The sequence below is a fragment of the Hibiscus syriacus genome, unplaced genomic scaffold (genome assembly GCF_006381635.1).
Source record: "Hibiscus syriacus cultivar Baekdansim isolate YM2019G1 unplaced genomic scaffold, ASM638163v2 tig00111644_pilon, whole genome shotgun sequence".
Classification (NCBI taxonomy): domain Eukaryota; kingdom Viridiplantae; phylum Streptophyta; class Magnoliopsida; order Malvales; family Malvaceae; genus Hibiscus; species Hibiscus syriacus.
This window is the reverse complement of record NW_024063144.1, coordinates 1,432,617-1,457,182: the sequence shown is the minus strand read 5'-3', so window position 1 is coordinate 1,457,182 and position 24,566 is coordinate 1,432,617. Positions and strand designations below refer to the sequence as shown.

At 37.4% G+C, this 24,566-nt stretch overlaps 1 protein-coding gene across 1 annotated transcript; it reads left to right on the top strand.

The window, feature by feature from the left end:
- The first annotated feature begins 1,856 nt into the window (after positions 1–1,856).
- Positions 1,857–24,110, top strand: LOC120166681. Its single transcript, XM_039175919.1, has 10 exons — positions 1,857–2,289; positions 3,327–3,447; positions 4,544–4,629; positions 4,728–5,118; positions 5,577–5,677; positions 18,826–18,892; positions 20,235–20,462; positions 23,012–23,473; positions 23,664–23,736; positions 23,813–24,110. Exons 1-10 carry the CDS (start codon positions 1,928–1,930, stop codon positions 24,085–24,087), a joined length of 2,166 nt encoding a protein of 721 aa, XP_039031850.1. The 5' UTR covers positions 1,857–1,927; the 3' UTR covers positions 24,088–24,110.
- Positions 24,111–24,566: the final 456 nt, after the last annotated feature.

Genomic DNA, 24,566 nt, shown 5'->3' with positions numbered 1-24,566 from the left:
TTAGCTGGATATTAGTCAAACTTCTGAAGCTGAGAGATGAGGCTAGGAGACTGTTTCTGCCTTATGTTAACTGGAATCTTGTTAATGGGAAATGGATTTGGGATTGCATTTGTGAAAGCAAGGAGAAAGTTAGTTGGCATAGACTTATCTGGTTCCCGGGCCATGTTCCTAAGTTTTCTTTAATTTTCTTGGATGGTCATTCTTGATAGGTTACCCACGAAAGATAGGCTTGCTCGGTTTGGACTGACTGTGGATGCTGGGTGTGGCTTGTGTGGTGATGGTTTGGAATCTCGTGACCATCTCTTTGTTGACTGTTCTTATGCAAGAGGTGTTTGGGGGGCTGTTCTGAATGCTTGTAGCCTCTCGTTTGTGGCTCGTTCCTGGGATGATCTCCTTCAATGGCTCTTGGCTAACCTCAAAGGTAAATCTCTTAGAGTTCGTGTCCTTAAGCTTGTGTGGACTGGTTTTCTTTACTTCATTTAGGAGGAACGTGATCATAGATATCATAGAAATTTGATTCGTTCGATAGATGTAATTGTAAATAGACTGTTAGAGTCTGTAAAAATTAAGATGTACAGGCATGGATATTCTGATTTGAGGATGTAAGTAGTCTTTGCGCTTGTATGTCTGTGTCGGTTTGTAGCAGCCTTGGCTGCATTCTTTTGGATGGAATATAACTTACTTATCCAAAAAAAATGATAGTTGGATATTAAACATGTAGTTTATCTTATTTTTTATTGATAGTGTATCAAATAATACTTTAAAATCTAGTGTGAATTTATATAAAAAGTAAAAAATTACAATAATTGAAATTAGTAAGAGAATAATATCATAAAATGTTTTAGATGAATGAAAATTTTGGTATTTTAAAGGATGGATGGAGATTAAAGGTCATTATAAATTGTTGTTAAATGTTTTAATATTGCTGTTAGAAGCGGTTGATTTCATAGTTAAAAGTACAGTTTTATATATTATAGGATATCCATATCAAAGGTGTTATCTTATTTATATATTTCATTGGTTAATTAAATTTAAAATCATTAATATTATATCATTATTGAAAAAATTAACGGTATCTCATTATTAAAAACTGCATTATGATATTGACGTGTCATCGTAAGATAATGTCACGTCATTATTAAAAGAATAAAAATATTAAATTAATATTTTATAAATTTTTTAAATACAAATAAAAATCTAAACTAATCCTTAGATATAATTTTAAAAGTATAAAATTTAAAATATTTTTTTGTTACAATAAATTTTAAATATTAAAGTGGAATAAAAGTAATAGTTTAAATATTAAAGTGTAATTTATCCTGCAAAATCAGTCCGGGTTGTGGACAGTGCGTGACAACAACCACATATTCTTTTGGGTAAATTATATATTTCATCACTAAATTTTATTATCTCTCTTATTTTACTTATTAAACTTTAGAAAAATCTATTTTTCACTAAATTTAATATATTAAATTTTTTTATCAGTGGAGTTTACTTTCTCTCTTATTTTTTATTATTCTTTTGTTAAATAATTAAATATTTTAAAAATGATATTATTTTAAAAAATAAAATTTTTACTAAAATGATGTCGTTTTGTATCTAGATAATAATATATTTTAATATCGTTAACTATTTAACAATCGAGTGATAAAAAAGACTTAATGTATTAAATTAAAAATTAAAAAGATTTAATGTATAATAAATGAAGAAGGAGAGAATAAAGTTTACTCATCAAATTTGTAATTTACCCTATTTCTTTTCATAAGGACTAAACGGCCCTTTTGAAACGAAGCACGAAGTTGAACCACACATTCTGGTTGAGTAAACGACAAAGCCAGGCCACCAATCACCTTCGCTCTCTAGTTTTAACTTGAAGCTTCATACTGAGAATGGAAGAAACTGCGGCTGCTCTCAATTCTCAGCCACTATGAAACTCTGCGTATGCGAGGCTTCTTCCACTTTGACTCTCTCTTCATCTTCATTCCCATTGAACAACAACGACCCTTTTCTCTCCAACAAAAATCATCGCATTGCCTTCTCCACCGCACCCAAGACCTGTTCCCTCACCACCACTTACGCCAAAAGAGCCGCTCATCCCGGCGGAAACGAGGAGGAAACAGATAATAAGCCACAGAGGAACAAGAGGGTGCACTGCGAACTGGAAGTGCTTTCTTGGAGGGAAAGACGGATCAAAGCCGAGATTTCGGTTTCCGCTGACATCGATTCCGTCTGGGATGCTCTAACTGATTATGAACGCCTTGCCGATTTCATCCCTAATCTTATTTGCAGTTTTTTCTTTTAACCCATTTATCAACGTCACCCTTCTAGTATATTGATCGTATAATGTTGCTCTTCGGATGGACTGAGAAAGCCTGTAACCTCCTAAAAATTTCAAATTTTTATATATTTTAGACGTTTTCTCTATTCTTTTATTGAAAATCTGTATTTCCCTTACTAAATTGTGTTAGTTTGTTAGTCTATGCCGCCATTGCGAATTTGATGAATATCAAGGATTTAAATTGCAGTTGGGGTCCCATTGCCTTTATTATGATTACATATATAAGGATACTATATTTTTTTTGAAAGGAATCTTTTCTAAAAAAGAGCTATTTTTTATTAAAAAAAATAGAATAGCATAACAATAGGGAGAATAGCGGTCTGTTATTGCCACAATTAGCTGTGCTACTTTCTACAATAGCAGTTTCGGATGCAGCTGCTATTCTACTACGCCGTTATTTGAATCCCTGATGAATATCCTATATATTAAGCCCTTGAAATCTTATAAAGAGAATGCGGTCTCTCCTTGAACTGTGCTCATAGTATACATGGAAATTCAACTCCCTTCTTTAGAGCATGAATAACTCACTCAGTGGTAGAACATGAATGCTTCGTGCTGTTGTTATGTACTATTATAGTTTAAATGAAGTTATGTATTTGTCGATTTTGATCATTTCTTTCACTTTTACTCTTGTTGCATGCCATAAAGCATTGTGAAGTGTACACAAATCGGTTTCTTACAAATCATTATCTCTCCACACCAGGGATTTAAATAGGGGTTTGCTATCAGAATAGTGGCCTTTATATAGCAGTATCGATGTCGTCTGAAACCATTATTGCATAATCGCGATATCCACAATGATCGCAATAGTATCTGCTATGTCCTCAATTGCAGTAATCACAACTGAAAACGCTACCGCAACCACTGTTTAAATCCTTGCTCCACACCTTTACTTGAAGTTAATTTCAGTTTGGATCAAATTCTTTCTTATTTCCATCTCATTCCCTTCTCTGATACCTGACTGGAATGAACTTTGTCTGGTTGATAGTGGAAGGATTCCTTGCCCACATCCTGGACGAATATGGTTGGAGCAGAGAGGTTTGCAAAGGGCATTATATTGGCATATTGAAGCGCGTGTTGTTCTTGATCTCCAAGAAATTCCCAATTCAGTAAGCATCCTAAACCTTATAGTTTATGGTGTTGAACTGTGATATAGATACGCAAGTAATTTTCTGTTAGTCAATCACAAGATTTTGCTTCAAATACCTTGCACTAGTACAAATGGCTGTTGTTTTCTGACCTATTTTATCACTTATTTATTTTGGTTGCATAATTAACCACAAGGCCTTGCTTTTCTCAAGTTGGTACCTAATAGGCTAGAAATCCTCTGTATAACATCTTCCATTTCCCATGAATACTGCTATCTCCATGAGTCCATGTTATGCACATGAAATCAGTAGAAATCCAGTCTGCAACTTTTTCACTAAAGGTTTTTCTTCACAACTATCATCTTGATTATGTTTAGCTGATGGAAAGGAATGAATCTGAATTTTGGAGAAAATATTTGGGATCTGCTTGGCTTAGGAGTAAACAGAGGGAGCTTATCTCTGCCATCCTCTATGCACTGACATTGTGTGGTCTTTAAGCTTAAAATCAATAACACCCTTGGTTCCTCTACCGCTCATAGATCCTCAATGACTTCTTATATGATATGCTAATTGATCCATGAAACATTCAAGCTCCTCTTAAGTCATAATATCACAATTTTGGAGAAAATATAAAATTAACTTCTAACAATGTGATAATGCATGGACTATGAGTGAATAATCAAGAATGGAGAATGCTCATGAAGGCAAAGCAATGCTAAGCTCAATCTGAAATTTTGGAGAATGCTAATGCTCATTAAGCCACTAAGTTGATGGTTTAGTAAGTGACACTACTTGAAATAGGATATTGATCTGAAATTGGATCATATAGCATGTTTTCTTCCAAAATTTATTGATAGAAAGCTCTGACTTGTAATCAGTGCAAAGGGTTTTTTCAAAGAACTATATTGCAGACCCTTGTATGGATGTGTTTTTGGCTTCTATGTGTGTGAAATGCTGTGTGCAGTAGAGGTTTATGTAGTCTTATTTCTTTGGATTGTTAGTTCTGCAGAAATGACTTTGACCTCGTTTCATTTGTCTTGGTAGCTTTAGTTTTCACAAATGACTATCTATATTCTTTAATACCTACAAGCTTTACAAGTTGTTGCTTCTAATTCAGTCTAATGGTCGTGAACTCCATTTTACCATGGTTGATGGAGATTTTAAAAAGTTTGAAGGGAAATGGTCGGTCAAATCTGGAACAAGGTAGCATTGATGTACTCTATTTCACAGCCAACATGTTTTGGAATTCTTGCTTTTACCATATGATGTAAAATCCATTGTTCTATTTGACATTACTGTAGGTATGGTACTGCAATTTTATCATATGAAGTTAATGTAATTCCGAGATTTAACTTCCCTGCCATATTCCTGGAGAGGATTATCAGCTCTGATCTTCCTTTGAATCTTCGAGCCTTGGCTTGTCAAGCTGAAAAGATTTTTCATGGGAATCAGAAGATGTCAATAGCAAAAGATTTGGTTAGAGCATCTTATCCTGTTCTTTCTTCACCTGTTATGGACTCGGATGGTGCACCTTTAGGAATGGAGAAACCACCATCAGTAGACCTAAAAATAACTGGGCCTCTACCGTCTACAAGTGAGTTGAACAGTAACTGGGGTGTTGGAAAAGTCTGCAGAATTGACAGGCCTTGCATGGTGGATGAATTTCATCTTCGTAGATTTGATGGCTTATTGGTAAATAATTGATTCAAGACCGTTATCATTAGGCTTGTAAATGAACTAAACGTCCAGTGAACTATTCGACAGCAAGTTTGTTTATTTATTAAACGAACGAATATGAACAAGATTTTTGTTCATTTAATTAAATGAACGAACAAGAACACAGGGCCCATTCGTTTATTTATGTTCGTGTACATTCGGTAATCCATTCGTTTATGAACGAACATGAACAAACTACATTCCTTAACAAACGATCACGAACAAGAAATTCTGTTTGTTTAGTTGTTCGTATTCGTTTGTTTTGTTAAAGTTAACGAACGAACATGAACATCCTCATTCGTGTTCGTTCGGTTTGTTTACAGGCCTAGTTCTCATAGGGTCCCTTATTTTCTGTAAGCCACTTTTGTTTTAGCTATTGCTGATATAATGACATATGCTTTATCTGTTCCTGATAAAATGCTTTTGGGGTGAAGGAAAATGGAGGCGTCCATCGTTGTGTTGTTGCTAGCATAACCGTAAAAGCTCCTGTTCGCGAAGTTTGGAATGTTTTAACTGCATACGAGAGTCTTCCAGAGTAAGTAATTTTTATCCCCTTTTCTTGAACTCCAATCTAAGGATTTAACTGCATTTTTCCACCTGAACTTGTTTTATTTTTTTGAAAGCAACTGAACTTGATTTTTTTTATAAGAAATTGAGACCTCGTTAAAAACCCCCTTCATAATTTCTAGAATACCATATGATATTCCAGTAAAAAGCGGAAGGAGGAAAAGAATGCCTCAAATTTTATTAATTAAAAGAATAATACAAAACATATGAGTACAACCAAACTTTTAACCCAGTAGAGTAAACATAAAACAAAAGAAAGAAAAACAAAACCCAACCAAAACTCCCTATCTTAACTTATTACTTATTCTTGCCTTAGCTAAAACGTCTGCCTTTAAGTTTGTTGGCCTAGCTATCCAACATAGAATACCCTCCAAGTTTCTGTTATTATCTGCAATTTCTTTAGAAATTGAAACATACAAACTTGGGCATTTATCCAAGTTCTTAATCCACTCCACACACAACTAGCTATTGCTCTCAATAATCAACCGTAAAGCACCAACTAGAAGATTAAAAAAAATTAAGCCAAATTTAATGGCCTTCAATTCCATTAAAGGTGGAGGACCCGAACCAGCAACTTCTTGAAAGGATCCTAGCATTGTGTCGGAGCTATCTTAGAATCCCACCTATACCACTTGCCTTTCAATCACCTTTGATAGCAACATCCACATAATATTTTAGAAACCCCACAAGGGGAGGGGACCAAGAAATCTGATTTGCTGGCTGACTTTTTGAGACAAAGCACATGTCTTTGAGAGAGGGGTCACCAATGAGGGAGTCCATCGAAATAGGAATATTAATGAATTTTGCTAGAAACCAAGCTACTCATCTGAACCTTGCTGTGAAAAACAACTGAACTTGATCGAACACGCCCTTCTCGAAAACAATGGCATTCCTACATTTCCAAATCGTCCACATAACTACACCAGGAATAAATCTCCAAATAGTTGAATGAGGCACCAACTCCTCCCAAGCTGAAAGAAAGCAGTACGCATTTTCATGTATAACAGTTGAAATCTTCCACAAATGCAGAAACCTATTCCACAATCTCCACGCAGCAGTGCAGGAGAATAATAAATGCGAAGAGGTCTTTATTTCCAGCTTGTATAGAGTGCACAGTGGATCCAATATCCCAAGAACACCTCTCTTTATTAATTCAACCCTTATAGCCAATTTTTGATGAACTACTTGCCACATGAAAGTTTCCACCCTTGGAGGCACCAAACCCTTCCAAAGATAACTTTTCCAAAAATGATCTGGCACCAAACCCTTATACATAATCGACTTGAAAAAAGGGACTGTGATTTCCTCCGAAGGTCCCCTGAACGTGTCTCCTGGTTACGTTCGCTCACCCCACAATCTTTCTGAGCTAACCTATTAGAGTTGCTAAAGACTCCATCTCCACTCTTAAAATCAATCATTCTAGTCTCACCCTCAACTATTCATTCTTTTATTGACTCCACAACAAATTGTCCTAATTCTCCATTTCTTTCCCCAAAATAGAATTGGGCAATGTTAACAACTGGCTCAGAAAGATAAATCCTCTTAATAGGGAAAATGGGCTCATTACCATCCTCTGATTAGGCCTGCCCACTCTAGAGTTGTCTATCAAAATCTCTCAAGCCCAACCTCGCATACTCCCTATTAAACACTCTCCTAGTATCGAGGGGTTCTATCTCCTTATTATAAATGACTTCCATCTCTTTTTTTTGTTGCAATGATTGTTGATTCAAAGTTCCCTCTGGGTTGCCATATGTCCTCCCTTCCTCAAGCCACGAAGTAACTCGATTCAAAGACTCTTCCAGCGACTGTTCAGTATCCTCTTCAAACCACTCCAGCCAACCACCGTCTTGGTCCTCCGGCGTCACCTCCTCCTTCCAAACATCCTCAGAACTGCTTAGATCCAAATTCACCTCTGGTTTCACTGAAGTTGATCCAATCTTTACCCCAATCTTATACGACCTCCCATCTGCAAGAACAGTAACCAAACTTGGAACATCAAAAGGATTAACAACTCTCAATATCAACTTTGCAACCGACAAGTACTTTCTCCTCAAGGTCTCGTCATGAATGCCAACCAGTAAACCCCACCGACTCGCCAGAGTTGCGAAGAAGGTTTCATGTCAACAATTTAAAGGAACTCCACTTAGCTCAACAGAGCAATACGCCATTGGAACACCAATCTCCATCACCAGCCGATCAATCCATCCAAACCAATAAGACAATTCATCTTTCTTGTTTCGCCAAGCCTCCTTCAAGCTCTCCTCCGAGGAGAAAATTATTATGCAAGAGTTCCACGCATAGCCCTATCTAACTATTTTGACAACTATTCCGTCACTGAACAAAGCTTTTTGAACCACATCCAACTCTAAATCTGCCTTTTTTTTATAAAAAACAAAAACTCTAAACCTGTCTTTTTTTATAAAAAACTAAAACTCTAAACTTGCCTTCATAATTCCAGTTAAAGCAAACCTCATCCATTCCTTCTCTTTAGCAGGTATGAATACATTCTCCATCTTTTTCCTCCCAACATTAACTTTTTGATTTGCCAATGTTTTTTTATAAGACCTTCCAACGTTAACCTTGTTGAAAAACTCCCTTTTGTTTTCGGCGTTCCTAATATGCACGTTCAAATTATTCCTTGACCTTTCAACTGCCAACCCACGACTTGCTCCAAAATCCTTCTTTTTCGCGAACTTTGCTACACCAATTGAAACCCTTTTTTGATCGATCATCGTATTGCTAACCTTCGCTATGGCATTTGCCATGTTTTCCTGGCAACCAAAATGAACAAAGGCGAAAGTAGAATCCTTGTACTTTAGCCTTCTGTTTACTAAAGGACTTATTTTTTAATTCCCATATCTAGTGGCATTAGTTACATTTCAGTCCTAAAAGCTATAGGCAGTAGTTGTTTATAATCTGTTAGTTTAGCAGCTTATTACACTCTCTTAAAAAGTTTACATTCAATAATGTTGTTAATTAGGTCTTGGAACTCCACTTTTTAGCACTGCTATTTTGTTTATAGGAATAGGAGGTCTCATTAAAAACCTCCCTCATAGTTGCCTTATGAGAAGAGGCAACTAGCGGAAGGAGGAAAAGAGTACCTCAATATATTAATAAACGAAAATTACATAAAACTATATATTACAGATAATTACCCAAAATAAAATACCAAACATAACCACTATAACACTATAGACATTCAACCTATCCTCTCCTTAGCTAACTTGTCTGCCTCTCAATTACAAGCCCTAGGAACCAGCCTAACCATAATGTCTCTAGCAGAAATTAAAATCCCAATTTCCCCAATTAAAGAACTGAAAAACGAAGTGGCAACAAAAGGCCTCAAAATCCAATCCACTGTTGTTTTACAATCACTCTCAAGAATTAGACTACCCTTTAGCACCCATTCCGACAAAAGAAACAAATCAATGCCTTCTTTAATAGCTTTCAACTCAGCAAACAAAGGAGGACCTGGTCCCATAGACTTAGAAAAAGAGATCAATGTAGAGCCATTCGAATCTTTCAACAATCCTCCAATTCCACTCTGCAAGTCATCAGCTCTAACCGCCCCATCCACATTGAATTTATAAAATTCGGGCGGAGGTGGAAACCAATAGTGATCCTTCTTCTTTTTAGGATAATTAACTGCAATCCTGTCTGCAAGCAAATGATCCCCTATTAGTAAATCGACTTGGATATTAGTCTTAGGAAATTTAGCTAAAAACCATTTGGCCAACCTAAATCTGCAAATGAAGAACAGAGTAGGGCTGTCAAAGTTCCAGTTTTCGAACACCACTAAATTCCTAGACTTCCAAAGCGACCACAGAACCACTCCTGGGATAAAATTCCAAATAGAAGAAGCCCTTAAAAAGACCAAGAGTAAAGAAATGACAGGGGATCTTTTGGCAAAACTGTAGCTATCTCCCATAACTTGATGAACCTATTCCATAGCTCCCAAGCAACAGGACATAAAAAAAAGAGGTGTTGAATTGTTTCCTCCTCCATTTGACATAGAGGACAGAGTAAATCTACAAGGGGAACACCTCTTTTCTTTAACTCCACTCTAACAGCTAGTTTTAGGTGAGATAGTTGCCATAGAAATGTTTCAACTTTTGGAAAAACTTCATGTTTTTTGAACACTGACCCCAAACTTGTCTTAACCGTAAAAGATCTCCCATATGACCCAACGTTAATTTTTCCGGAATATCAAAGGGGCTCGCCACCCTCAGTAGCAACCTTACTACGGATATATCATCTCTCTTGACCGCGATTCATGGATACAAAATTTCCCCCACCTTGCAGCAAGTTTTCCATAAATGAAACATTCCAGTATAGCAATGGAACTCCTACCAATTCACCGAACAAAAAGCCAAGGAATACCATCCTCATTCAGAATAGGTTCCAACCATTCAAACCAAAAGGTTATTTCCTCCTTTTATTCAACAACAGCTCCTCTAATTCTTCAACCGAACTAAAGGTTATAATGCATGAGTTCCAAGCATATCCCCAGCTGGTTATCTTTACCGTAATCCCATCACTCACCAGACCCTTTTGAACTAGTTCCAAATCGAAAAGTGGTTTAATAATCCCCGTTAAGGATCTTTAACTCAATCCGATTCATATGAGGGTATGTGCATCTCCCACATGTTCTTCTTCCTAGAGTCCATTCTCATACGCCCCTCTCTATTTTGACTTATCCCCAGTTCAACTCCTGCCTTCCATTGCAGACCAGTGCATCCTTATATGTTCTTTCATCCCTCAGGCGATAGAAAAATTTTGCTCCTTCTCTCTTTTCCTTACCTCGCCCTTGTTGGAATTCTCTTCTTCCACTTTTGATTTGCTAATATCACCATTCCTATTCCGATAACTCTGTACTTTGCAGCCCTACAGATAATCTCTTCCATCAAACAATGTTCCATTAACATTCACAATCGCCTTCTCAAGTCTTCCCTTGCTGAACGAACGCAAAAGTATGATTCCTATAATTTGGTTTATTTAAAACACTCGGAATATAGACCCTCAAACACTACCCTGCTGTGGAAGAGTTCCCTTACTACTCTCCTATAGACTCTCTTACTCAGATTATCTACGAACGCCGTCCATCCTTATCGGAGGACTTTTGGCCTTTCTCACTCACTCTCTCTCTTACTCTCTCATCGTATTTTAAGCTTCGCACTTCCATACTCTCTGAAGCATTAGTCTCCAGATGCCTGAGCTGCTTGGATCCTATGTTAAATTCTTGAATATACTCCAGCTTTTTACCTTTTTTGAAAGTGTGCATCTACAGGTTTCTTGTGGTTGGAAGCATACAGCAGCGATCAGGTTAGAACTTATCATGGATCCAATACCGCATAAAAGATACTGGCTTCCTGTCACAACTATATTAAACAACATAGGAGACAAACTGCATCCTTGTCTCAACCCTTTACCCATCTAAAATTTCTTAGTTGGAGAACCATTGACTAGAACATAAATAGAGGCAGATGAAATGCAAAAATCAATCCATGAAATCCACCTATCTCCAAATCCCATAATTTTCAGTAATCTCAACAGAATCGGCTATTCCACCAAATCATAAGCTCTTCGAAAATCAACCTTGAAAACAACACCTTTCCTCCCTTTTCTTCTGTTGGAATTCCTAGAATCAAGGAACAATATCTTTTTTCTTAATTCTAGGAGTTTGCCTTATGTAAATAGTCAACTAATCTAATTCCTTGATCTTATGAATTATTTCCTTAGAGTAGTTTTTCCTTATAAATTGTAATTTACGTTTAGAGCAATAAAGTAAGAATTTCATTTCTTCTCACATTTGTTCATGGACATCAGAGCTGTAGGACTCATTCGATCCTATTCTGCTCTTCTAGAAATTGTTCTTGCGTTGTTTTCTTCCTATGGCAGAACAACCCACAACATCTTTTCGAATCTAAAACCTTAGCCTTTGTATCATCCAACACTTCATCCTCTACAGAAAATACCTTCGATGTCTGCCTAACCAAATCTCAACTCGAAGCCCTACACAAGATACTTGAAACACCTACTGCTCAGGATCCTTGGCTATTCAAGGTACTGCTTTAAATATTACTTCGGATTCAACTAATCAATGCTTGGATCCTGGATTCAGGTGCCTCGACCACATGACAGGTAACGCATCCCTGTTCCCAGCTACATCCCCTGTCACAATCAATCTGTATCCGAATAGCTGATGGTTCATACTCGCCTATTGCTGGGACTGGGGCAGTTCAACTCACTGAAAAACTCTCTCTTGACAAAGTCTTACATATCCGAAGTTTATCCTGCAATTTACTGTCAGTTAGTAACTAATGAGGATAATGATGCTCTTGTTGAATTTTATGCTCGTGGTTGTGTTGTACAGGAACAGAAATCGGGGAAGATGATTGGTACTGCTAAGGTTGATGATGGACTCTACATATGGAATAAAGACAATAAGAAAGGAAGTTTGGCGTTATTTGTTTCACATGAGGACACAATTATGTTGTGGCACCAAAGGCTAGGACACCCAAACTTCTTGTACATGAAGTATGTATTTCCACTGTTATTTCGAAATAAAAATCCAAGTTCCCTAAAGTGTGAAATCTGCCAACTCTCAAAACATACTCGTGTTCCTTATACATTAAAACCTTACATCCAATCCAAACCTTTCTCCTTAATACACAATGATCTATGGGGGGCTAGCCGAGTGAAAAATATTACGGGGGGCTAGATGGTTTATAACATTTATTGATGACCATACTAGAGTTTGTTGGGTTTATCTCCTCAAAGAAAAGTCCGAAACACCCAAAGTATTCCAAAATTTTCATTCTAAGATTAGAACCCAATTCAATTCCACCATACAAACGCTCCGCACCGATAATGGAAGAGAGTACTTCAACTCGATTTTAAGTCCTTACCTTGCAGAACAAGGCATCATACACCAAAGCTCCTGTCCAGACACACCACAACAAAATGGAATTTCGGAAAGAAAAAATCGGCACCTATTAAATGATGCTCGAGCCCTAATGTTTACCACAAATACCCCAAAATACCTATGGGGAGAGGTTGTTCTAACCGCATGCTACCTAATTAACCGAATGCCATCCAAAGTCCTTAAATTTCAAACACCTCTAAATACCCTTCAAAAAGCTTTACCTCTTTCCATGTTCTTACTTACCGGTTAAATTATTCGGGTGTAAAGTCTTTGTCCATAACCATCAACCCAACCTATCTAAACTTGACTCTCGTGCTCATACTTGTGTTTTTGTTGGCTACTCCCCTACGCAAAAAGGGTACAAATGTTACTCACCTACTTTGCATCGTACATTTGTTTCCCGAGATGTAACCTTCTTTGAAACAGAACCATATTTTTCAGCAACTCATCTTTAGGGGGAGATTCTCAATGAAGATGAGAACCTCAATACCCTCCTTATTACTCCACCACCTGATCTTAATCTACCACAAAATTTTCATACAAATGACATCCTCATAGTCCCCTCACAACAGCCACCTAATGACATCCTCATAGTTCCCTCACAGCAGCCCTCTTCCCAGCAGCACAATGATGATCCTAGTCTGCAGAAACAACAACAGCTTGCTCCTGAAACTCAACAACTCTGTGCTCCTGAACTCCGGGTTTATTCAAGGCGTCATTACTCTCCTGAAGCTGACATAGCAATGCCAAATTCATCTACAACCGTGGGCTGTTCTACAACAGAGGTAACCCCTGATTCTCCATCTATTGATCTCCCAATTGCTATTTGAAAAGGTGTAAGGACCTGCACCCAACACCCTATCTCTCGGTTTGTGTCTTATGGACCAAGTCATACAAAAACTTTGTGACAAATATTGACCATGTAAAAACTTCAAGGGATGTGAAGGAAGCTCTTGAATCACCCGAATGGAAACATGTTGTAATGGAAGAAATGAATGCTCTAAAAAACAATGGAACATGGGAAATCTCGGATCTGCCTGAAGGAAAAAAAACAGTAGGCTGCAAATGGATTTTCACCACCAAATTCAAAACTGATGGAACTATTGACAGGCACAAGGCTCGACTTGTGGCAAAGGGATTCACTCAGACATATGGGCTCGACTATGATGAGACCTTTGCACCTGTTGCCAAACTTAATACTATTCGGGTTCTTCTATCACTTGCTGCAAATCTTGATTGGCCTTTGACTCAGTTGGATGTTAAAAACGCCTTCCTAAATGGTGAATTGGCCGAGGAAGTGTATATGGACTTTCCACCAGGATTCGAAGAAGAAAAAGGTCGGGTATGCAGGTTAAAGAAATCACTATATGGTTGAAACAGTCCCCAAGAGCTTGGTTTAGTCGATTTGCCAAGGCTATGACCAGCAGAGCATATACCCAAGGACAAGCTGACCATACCATGTTCTACAAACATTCAAAGGAAGGTAAATGCTCAATCCTTATAGTCTATGTTGACGATATCATTCTAACAGGAGATGATTCGAATGAAATCAGATGCCTAAAAGAGTTTCTTAGCATTGAATTTGAGCTTAAGGACTTGGGAAATCTAAAATACTTCCTTGGAATGAAAGTAGCAAGGTCTCGAACAGGTATCTCCATCTCTCAACGAAAATATGTTCTAGATTTACTAAAGGATACTGGCATGTTAGGTTGCAGACCTGCAGAGACCCCAATTGAATTCAATTTGAAACTTGGAAATAATGAAGATGGAGAGGAAGTAGACAGGGGGAGATATCAACAACTTGTGGGAAAACTTATCTATCTATCCCACACTCGTCCTGACATTGCTTTCAGTGTGAGTGTTATCAGCCAATATATGCATAACCCAAGGGAGAAACATCTAGAGGCTGTCCATAGGGTGTTGAGATAATTGGAGGGAACCCGGTAAGGGCCTACTTCAAGAAACAAATAACCGATATGTAGACATCTACACAGATGTTGATTGGGCAGGTTCGGTGAATGATAGAAGGTCTACAAGCGGTTACTGCAGTTACGTGTGGGGTAACCTTGTGACGTGGAGAAGTAAAAATAATCTGTTGTAGCCTGCAGTAGTCTGAAGCTGACTAATGAGGGAATTAAAAATACCTCACACCAGACCTATGAAATTGTACTGTGACATCAGGCAGCAGTGAGCATAGCATACAATCGTTCACCATGATCGTACCAAACATGTAAATAGATTGCAAACATGTAAAATAGATTGCCATTTTCAAAGAAAATATCGAATCAGGGGAAGTATGCATAACCTACCTACCAATAACAACAATTGCACTTGTTTACCAAGAGCCTAAACAAGAACATGTTTGAAGATCTCACTAACAAGCTGGTTGATGAACATCTACACCAGCTTGAGGGGGAGTGTTGGAATTCCTAGAATCAAGGAACAATATTTTTTCTTAATTCTAGGAGTTTGCCTTAGTAAATAGTCAACTAATCTAATTCCCTGATCTTAGGAATTATTTCCAATTAGAGTAGTTCTTCCTTATAAATTGTAATTTACGTTTAGAGCAATAAAGTAAGAATTTCATTTCTTCTCACATTTGTTTATCTTCTAAAAATCAATAGTTTCATTGGTTAAAAAGGCACAGTCAAGCAACTGCCTTCCAGGAATAAATGTGAACTGAGGGACTTACTATATCTTTAATAACAGAAACAAGCCTTCTAGATAGGACTTTGGAAATTATTTTGTACAGGCTGCCAACTAGGCTTATCAGTCTATAGTCTTCGATACCTTCAGGATTTCGGATCTTGGGGATCAAAGTTATAAATGCATGATTGACCACATGCTCCCATTTCCTTCCATTGTGAAAATCCTCAACAAATTTCATAATCGGTCTGTAGTCTTCGATACCTTCAGGATTTCGGATCTTGGGGATCAAAGTTATAAATGCATGATTGACCCATGCTCCCATTTCCTTCCATTGTAAAAATCCTCAACAAATTTCATAATAAAAGGCTTCAAGATTGGCCAAAATTTCTTAAAGAAACCCATGGTGTAACCGTCTGAACCCGGTGCTTTGGCACTGTCGAATGAAAAACAGCCTCCCACACTTCCTTTTCTGAAAATTTATCTTCAAGAACCTTCTTTTGATCATCTGTCAGTTTAGCAAAATTCAGATCTATTTTATCCACCTCTAGAGTTGTTTTCGAATTATAGTTATCCTTGAAGTAATAAAAAACAAAGCATCTCAACTGCTTCGGATCGGAAATAACATCATCTGCTACCTTCAATGCTGAAATGGTGTTAATTCTATTTCTGTTAAGTGCACACAGATGAAAAAACTTGGTGTTTCTATCCCCATCTTTACTCCATTTCACTCTTGACCTCTGTAACTAAATACTCTCCTCCTTCCTATGCAAATTCCATAGTGCCTTCGTCGATTGAACAAGCAGATCCCTTTCTTGAAAAAAAATCCCCCTCCCTGTATCTTCAGTTATAGACCATTAATTTTGGCTTCTAATTCTGTAATATCATCAGAAATCCCCCTCTGGTTATTCCTTGGCCAATTCCTAATAATCTGCTTAGTTCCTTTAAGAAGTGAAAAAAACCCCTACAACCATTATCCTTCCTCAGATTTGAAAATGAGTTTTCCACCAGCCACAAACCCATCTTCCTCAAGCAAGTAGTTGAAAAAACGAAACGGCTTAGGACCCCAATTATTGCAATCTTCTGCTAACACCACAGGATTATGATCCGAGAGGGATTTGGGAAGCATTTTTTGGATCAGATTAGGGAATTGATTTAGAAAGGGACCACTAATCAAAAATCTATCCAGCCTTACCCAAGTGGAATACTCTCTATTATTGCACCATGTGAATCTCCCCCCTACTAACGGAAAATCCAATAGATTATAAAGTTGTATAAAAGACCTAAACAGATCCATAGAATGCCAATTCTATGTAAATCCACATTTCTCCTCAGGAACTAGATAAGCATTGAAGTCCCCCCATGCAAACAGGCATATTCAAACTTTGCAGAAAACACAAAAACTCCCTGAAAAACTCTTCTTTATCAGCCTCTACTGATGGACCATACACGTTTATAATAACACATTCAAAATTGCTCATCTTAACTTCCCTGATAATGACAAAAATCTACTGTGGAAATGTTGTGCACTGACCTCAAAAAATTCTCATTCCACAAACACATCAAGCCTCCTACAGAACCATCTGCAGGAAAAAAGCAACCACCTCGAAGCAAATTGCCCCCAAGCTCCTCCTTAATCCACTTCGGGAAACATTAAGTTTAGTTTCCTGTAATAGCAAAATGAATGGCTTTTCTCTATCAACCATTCTTGACACTGCTATGATTTTTTCACTTTTCCCAAGCCCCCTAACATTCCATGTAATAATTTTTAGTGTTGACATTTGATTTGATTATCATTAAACACCAAAATCAATCCGCAAGAAACAATCAGGAACTAGCACTGCTATTTTAGTGTTGGTTTGAGGCACAAGTAATTAGAATGATCTAACCTAGAGAAGTCCAAAGTGATGTATGACACTTGGGGAATTATAGAATAAGGATGCATAGAAGGTAGGTGCAGAAAATTAGGGATGTTCTACCATAGGGATTCAAAGGACTGTTTAGTTCAATTGATATTTTATCCAAAGAAAGATGATTTTAAGGAAAAGCAGGCTGGAAATCTAGGTGGCAGCAGGGCTAGAATAAATCTGTGATGTATTGTTCTGTTTAGCAAAGATTAAAGAAGGTTATGCATACTGTCTTGTGTTGTGAACAGTAGCTAAGGTGTCCTAGATGTAGAAAGAGAAGAGAAAAGGAGAAGAATACTATTATGTGTATGAAACGCATATGTTCTTTTTTAAGGTAATTAGAGGACCTTTGGAGGATCATGTCCCTATACTCATGTATGATATGTTGTTGGACATGATTATTTCATGAAAAATGAAGAGTTAGAGCAACATAATTGCTATTTGTCTTGGTAGAGTTGGAAAAGTATAATGATTGAGTTATTAGCTGTTCTATCAAAAAAAAAATTGGGTTATTAGCTAATTGGGTACTTGGCCATGATAAGAATCATGAAAACTATTATTTCTTTTTCATATCTTTGAATACATTTTTTCATCTTTGGAAATAATGTAACTATTAAAGCAACTAAAGGAGTGACAAGGCACGGATTATACCAGAACTTCATGGAAGTGATGAATTACTGTAGCATTAACCAGGGATTTTAAATAGCGGTCAGGCGGAATAGAGGCAGCGGCGGCGGCTGAAACCACTATTGCGGAAAATAACAATGTGGAGCATAATCACACCAATAGTGGTGGATCGCGGCCACAATTTAACTGGTAGTGGCCGATTGCAAAAATAGCGGGCTGCTATTCCCGCTTCTGCTATTCTATTTTTTTATTTAAAAATCTCCTTTTAAAAAAATCAACTCTTTTTAAAGAAATTCACAACCACGATACCCGCAATGACCACAATAGCATCTGTTATGTTTGCAACCGTTATAAATGCAATGCAATTGAAAACGCAACCACAACTACAATTTAAATCTGTGGCATTGACTTCTAGCTACTAGGAACAATTTCCTTCTACCAAAAGTTTTTCTTTCTAGAAGAAGAATCCATGACTTTGGCCTTTGTCACTCTGAATAGGTTAACTATAAAGACCACACTATTATCATGACATGATAATGTTTTCTCATAGCATTCATTAACAATTTAGGAATTCACTACTAATAAAGGTAGAAATGGCATTGAAAAAGATCACATATATTATATTCAAAGCTATATTTCATTCTGTGCACGAACTAAGTGACCTCAGTGGTAAAAGAATTGTTGTTATTCCTTGAGGCCCCGGGTTTGAGTACCATATATGTCAGGGGTATGAGCTTTTAATGTCTAATAGTTAAAAGTATTTAACAAATACTACCTTATATTCACCCTAGATTAATAAAAAGAAAAAAAAAGCATCATTCTTTTTCGAAGCATACATTAGCACAAACTTATTAGTTACCAATTACTACACGTTCTCCATTGCTCCTAGATTGACGATAAAAGAGAATAATTTAGATTAAATAAATCCACTGCATTCAATTATTTATATCATTCTAATCAAATAGTTCTTTTGTGTTCCTGGGTTTTCCTCAATAAGTTTCGTTTTGGCAGGATTGTTCCGAATTTAGCTATCAGTAAAGTCTTATCACGCGAAAACAGCAAAGTTCGCATTCTTCAGGTACGGGTAAGATTTATTTATGAAACTTTTTCACTTTTAAGGTGCCATAGTAAACGCTTTTAGATTCTTGAAGTGCCTGATAATCTGAATGTGTTTGCTTTGATCTTGTTGCATTAGTTATCATCTTCCTAGCCTTGGATACAAATCAAACCAGTTTCTAGTTTTTTCTTAATTGTCTGCCAATCTTAATGTGTTTGGTTTGATCACGTCACTTGTTATGAGCTAAATTAATCGCAGATTTCTTATTATAGTAGAGTGTCATTGGACCACCCACTTTAATCTTTAAGGCCGATGATGATTTTTAACCAAAGCAGTTCACACTCAAAGTAAGTCACTTCTCGGAATACAGGCTTTGCATTTCAGCAAGCCACTGCATTTGGCTACTTATTTCAACACATCACAGGATTTCCACCGAGAAATGTGCAATACCCAGAATTTGACCTTCTATCAACAGCCAATCCACCATAATCTGCACTGCTGTAGACTTCAAGTTGTAAACCTCAATTTCTTTTCAACAAAATGGCTCTCCCTGATGTGCTTTAGATACTGTTAACTCTATAGGTTGCTTGTACATGAACTGGCTTATCAAACTAATTGCATCTACTATATCATATTGCGTGTGAGACAAATAAATGAGTTTTTCTACCAGACATTGATATATCACCCAATCCAATGTAATAGCCTTTTCTGCTTCCCTAAGTTCAATATTAGGATCAATGGGACAGCTTGCTGGTTTGCATGCAGTATTACCACTTACCAGTATCCTTGAGTAGATCGAATACATTTGTTGAAAAATGAAAATTTCCTTCTTATAGTGAGCAACCTCAATCTCAAGGAAGAATTTTAGTCTCCTTAATGCTTTAATCTCAAACTTCCCAGCTAACTTTTGGCATAGAATCTATTACTCCTTACTACTAGTTACTCGTCAGCTAACTTCTAGTTACTACTTACAATGTCTAATCTATTTGACTTTGTTTGTAACCATGGCTAACAAAACTCTCGCAAGTCTCCCAAACCATGCTTTTGGTGATTGCTTAAGGATATGCAACACCATATTGAGCTTACAAACAATATTGAGTAGCCACATTCTTTTCATATGCCGGTGGATATGCATATAAATTTCCACTTCAATTTCACCATGCAAAAAGCATTCTTGGCATCACCATACCTTAAATATGATGTATTTGTCGTAGTTCTATATTTAGGACCGCTTCAGCTTTGGCCTCTTAACTATGGTGCTTTTAAGCACCATCACGAGTCTGGAGATCTTTATTAGCTCAACCAAATACGAAGCAAGTTTTGTATCTGGCCTATTTTATGATGTAACCTATCCTTTTTGCAGGAGGGATGCAAGGGATTGTTGTATATGGTATTTCATGCTCGGGTTATTTTAGATCTGCATGAACAACTTGAAAAAGAGATCAGTTTTGAGCAGGTTGAAGGGGATTTTGATTCCTTTCAGGGAAGATGGCATCTAGAGCAACTTGGAAATCATCACACACTACTGAAATATTCCGTGGAGTCAAAAATGCACCGAGATTCCGTTCTTTCTGAAGCTCTCATGGAAGAGGTATGTCAATTATGCACTTGAACTGTATTCTGCTTTCCTTTCAGTTGACACACCTGCAGTTTGCAGATGATTTAATCCTTGTTTGTAGAGATTCTCCAATGCAAATTCTAAATATTAGAGAGTATTGAGGGTTTTCGGTGTTATGTCTGGGTTACACTTAAACTTGTCTAAGTGTTCATTATTTGGGGTTAATATGGAAGCTCACAGGGTTAAAGATTGGGCTATGAAAGCGAGTTGTGGAGTGGGGTCTTTTCCAATGTCTTATCCTGGTTTACTGATTGGAACTAAGAAAAATTCAGAGGGTATGTGGGAACCGGTTGTCCAGAATTTTAATAAGAGATTAGCTGGGTGGAAAGCTAAATCGTTGTCGATGGCGGGCATACTTGTTTTGGTTAAATCCGTATTATCATTCTTGTCGATCTTTTTTCTATCTATTTTCAAGATCCCTCTCAAAGTGACTCAGAAGTTGAACTCGTTAATGGCCAACTTCCTTTGGGTTGAAGATCTTGATAAAAAACGAATTCACTGGGTGAATTGGAAATCGGTTTGTCAACCAATCGAAGAGGGTGGTCTGGGAATACTTGACTTAAGGTTGATTAATAGGGTCCTACTTGGAAAATGGGTTTGGAAATTTGCTAATGAAAAATATAGTCTGTGGAAGAATCTGATTTGCTGCAAAAACAACGTTAGCATTATGTCTCTTCCAATTTCAAAGGCGAGTTCACCTTTAGATTCCTGGATATGGAGAGGTATCTTCAGTAACTATGCTAAGAATGATCAGATTGGTGATTGTTTGAGACAAAATTCAAAGATGAATGTGGGAAATGGTCGGTCGATTGCTTTCTGGATTGATGTTTGGATTACTAATCTGCCTTTAAAAAACCATTTCCCCATAATATTTGTTTTGTCGATGAACAAATGGGGGATGGTTTCTGAGTTTGGTGAGTATGAAGATGATGTCTGGGTTTGGAACATTCAACTTAGAAGAATTTTTTGTGATTGGGAATTGGACCAGTGGATCGCTTTAATGTCATTGATTGACAAGATTTTGCTGTCTCGATCTGTGGATGACTTCATGGAATGGTCAGGAAAGGGGGATGGCATGTTCTCGGTCAAATCTTGTAGATTGTCGTTACATGGTAGGTCTGAAGGGAGTTTTGAGTGGAAGAAGTGGGTTTGGGATGGATTGGCACCTCCTAGAGTACAAACTTTTTTATGGCAGATCTGTCATCAGAAATTAGCAGTTAGAGTGGAATTGAAGAGAAGAGGGATTCAGATTTCGGATGTTCTGTGTCCATTATGTCTTTCTCATGATGAATCTATTGCTCACCTGTTCCTATCGTGCATTGTTGCCTAGGATTTGTGGAGCAAATTTCTAAGGTTATGGAATATCTCTTCGGTGTTGCCTCAAGACCCTTCTTCTATTTTATGCTCGTGGTCGAACCTAAGGCATAATTCACTTATTTGGAGGTTTATTCCGGCTGTCATCTTCTGGTCTATTTGGAAGGTAAGAAATCTGGTTGTTTTTGAAAACGGCAAGTGTGACTCTACTGTTCTGTTCTTTATCACTAGATTTAGATTGGCGAAATGGTTCTTAGTTAAATACCCTGGGGTTCGGATTCAGACTGGCCTACTAGTAGGAGATCCTACGCGGGCTGATAAATTTCTCTCTAGTACGAGTACTAAGAAGGCTATTGGCTGGACTCCTCCACCATCGGATATGTTCAAACTCAATGTTGATGGGGCAGTGACTGGTGATGGGATGCAGGGTGGTATTGGTGGTGTTTTGGTTGCTCTTTAGCTAATTTTTCTTCTGCAGTAGGGCCTGGTCTCCCTATATTGATTGAACTGAAAGCTATTAAGAATGGATTGGTCTTTTTCTTTTCTTCCGATTGGGCTAACAAGGGTAGACTTATTTTGGAAAGTGATAGCAAATGTGCAGTGGATTGGATTTTAAAGTTGCAACCTGCTCCTAACTTTTTTCAGTGATTTGGTGGAGGAAATTGGAGTTCTTGTTACTGCAAAGGGCTTCGTTCTTAGATGGGTTCCTAGGAGTTGCAATATGGAGGCCGACAGGTTAGCTAAGCAGGGGATCGGTTGAGTGTTGCAGGCTTTCTGTTGAGTCAGATGAACTAGTTGAGGATGGGTTAGGCTGATGGGTCATTGTTTCCCAACACTATTTGTATTAAAGTTCTGTTTTATTATCGAGGGTTGGAGTGTTATGTCTATCTTATGTTATTCAGGGTTAGAATGTAATATGTATCTTATGTAATTCTAGTCTATTAATAAATTGAGGTACTCTTTTCCTCCCTCAATTAGTTGCCACTTATCAAGAGTCAACTATGAGGGAGGTTTTTAATGAGACCTCCTATTCCTATAAAAAAAAAAATCATCTATTGTGTTAGATTCTATGGTTAATGTATCCATAATCCATAATCCTCCCTTAACATATTTGGCTTTTTGTTTCTTAATTTGTACTTGAATATTTGTCATTTACAAATAGGAAAGCTGCTAACAAATAAAGAAGGTTTACTCCTCTGACCTCGTAGGTTATATATGAAGATCTACCATCCAATTTATGCGCGATTCGAGATTGTGTTGAAAAAAGAGAGGCTGAAACTTCCTTGGAAACACAAGAAGATCGACTGCTTTCAGGGCAGCAAACTTCTTCCTCCAGCAATGGCAATGAAACAGAATGTAGTGATACTGCTCACTCGGATGCGGGTTCCAGTAATGCTAATTCACTTAGACAAAGACCCAGAGTTCCGGGCTTGCAAAGGGATATTGAAGTCCTCAAAACTGAGCTCCAGAACTTTATATCCGAACACGGACAGGAAGGATTTATGCCGATGAGAAAGCAACTTCGTTTGCATGGAAGAGTGGATATCGAGAAAGCAATCACACGCATGGGTGGATTTAGAAGGATTGCATCTTCGATGAATCTCTCCCTTGCATACAAACAACGCAAACCAAAGGGCTACTGGGACAACCTCGAGAATCTGCAGGAGGAGGTGAATTGTTTTCAATACTAATTCATATGTTTTTCCTTAAACTCAGCGTTGTAGCACTACACGCGTCGGGCAATCAGCCAAATGAAAATTCAGTAAAATATCATATGGCTGAAAATTAATGCAATACAGAATCATAATATGTACAAGTTGATGGTTAGGAACTATGTAATTGTCCTGTTTTACCGTACAGATTGATCGATTCCAGAGGAGCTGGGGGATGGATCCATCATTTATGCCCAGCAGAAAGTCATTTGAGCTTGCAGGTTTATTGAAAGTCGTTCAAAGAAGCATCACTGTTAATATATATATGATCTTATGAACTCTGTTGTATACGTATAGGTCGCTACGACATTGCACGTGCATTGGAGAAATGGGGCGGCCTGCGTGAAGTTTCTCGTCTATTATCGCTCAAGGTGAGAAAGAAGCACAGGAGCATACAGGCGGAAACCAGTGACAACGAAAAACCGATGGAGAACATAGCAGCAGCAAGTAGCGGCACAGAAAGTGAAGAAAAGAGTGGGATATTAAAGCCATACGTTTCGCAAAATACACAAAAGTGGCTCAGAAAGCTCAAAGATTTGGATAATTTGTATGTATTTCTCTACTCTTCATGAAGCACAATTAATTGACCTGAGCAATCTTGTACACATAATTTTAACATTCAAATTTATAAATTATTTAAATCTATATTCAAGCAAATCTCTATAAATATCAGAATTCACGATCTAAATTTTGGTCTCTATCTGAAACACGTTTAATGGTTGAATAAGCTGTGATCTGCTCTATATAAATTTAAAAGCAAAGATTAAGCTGATCATCATTGGTTGGACAAAATATTAACATTGCACCACCCACAGAAGAATTTGTAATCAAGTAAAATTATAGCGATGATTAAAAATGCTAGACTCGAGTAAAACAATTGAAGCAACTAGACCTAGCTCATATTTGTTTTAGCAGGAACTCTCATGCTGTTGAGTTTGTTTATCAGTAATCTCATAAATTTCGGTTGTAGTCGTGTTTTAGTTGCGTTGCGTTTATCGCTATTGCGGACATATCGATTGTTGTTACAATCATGCAATAAAGGTTACAACGG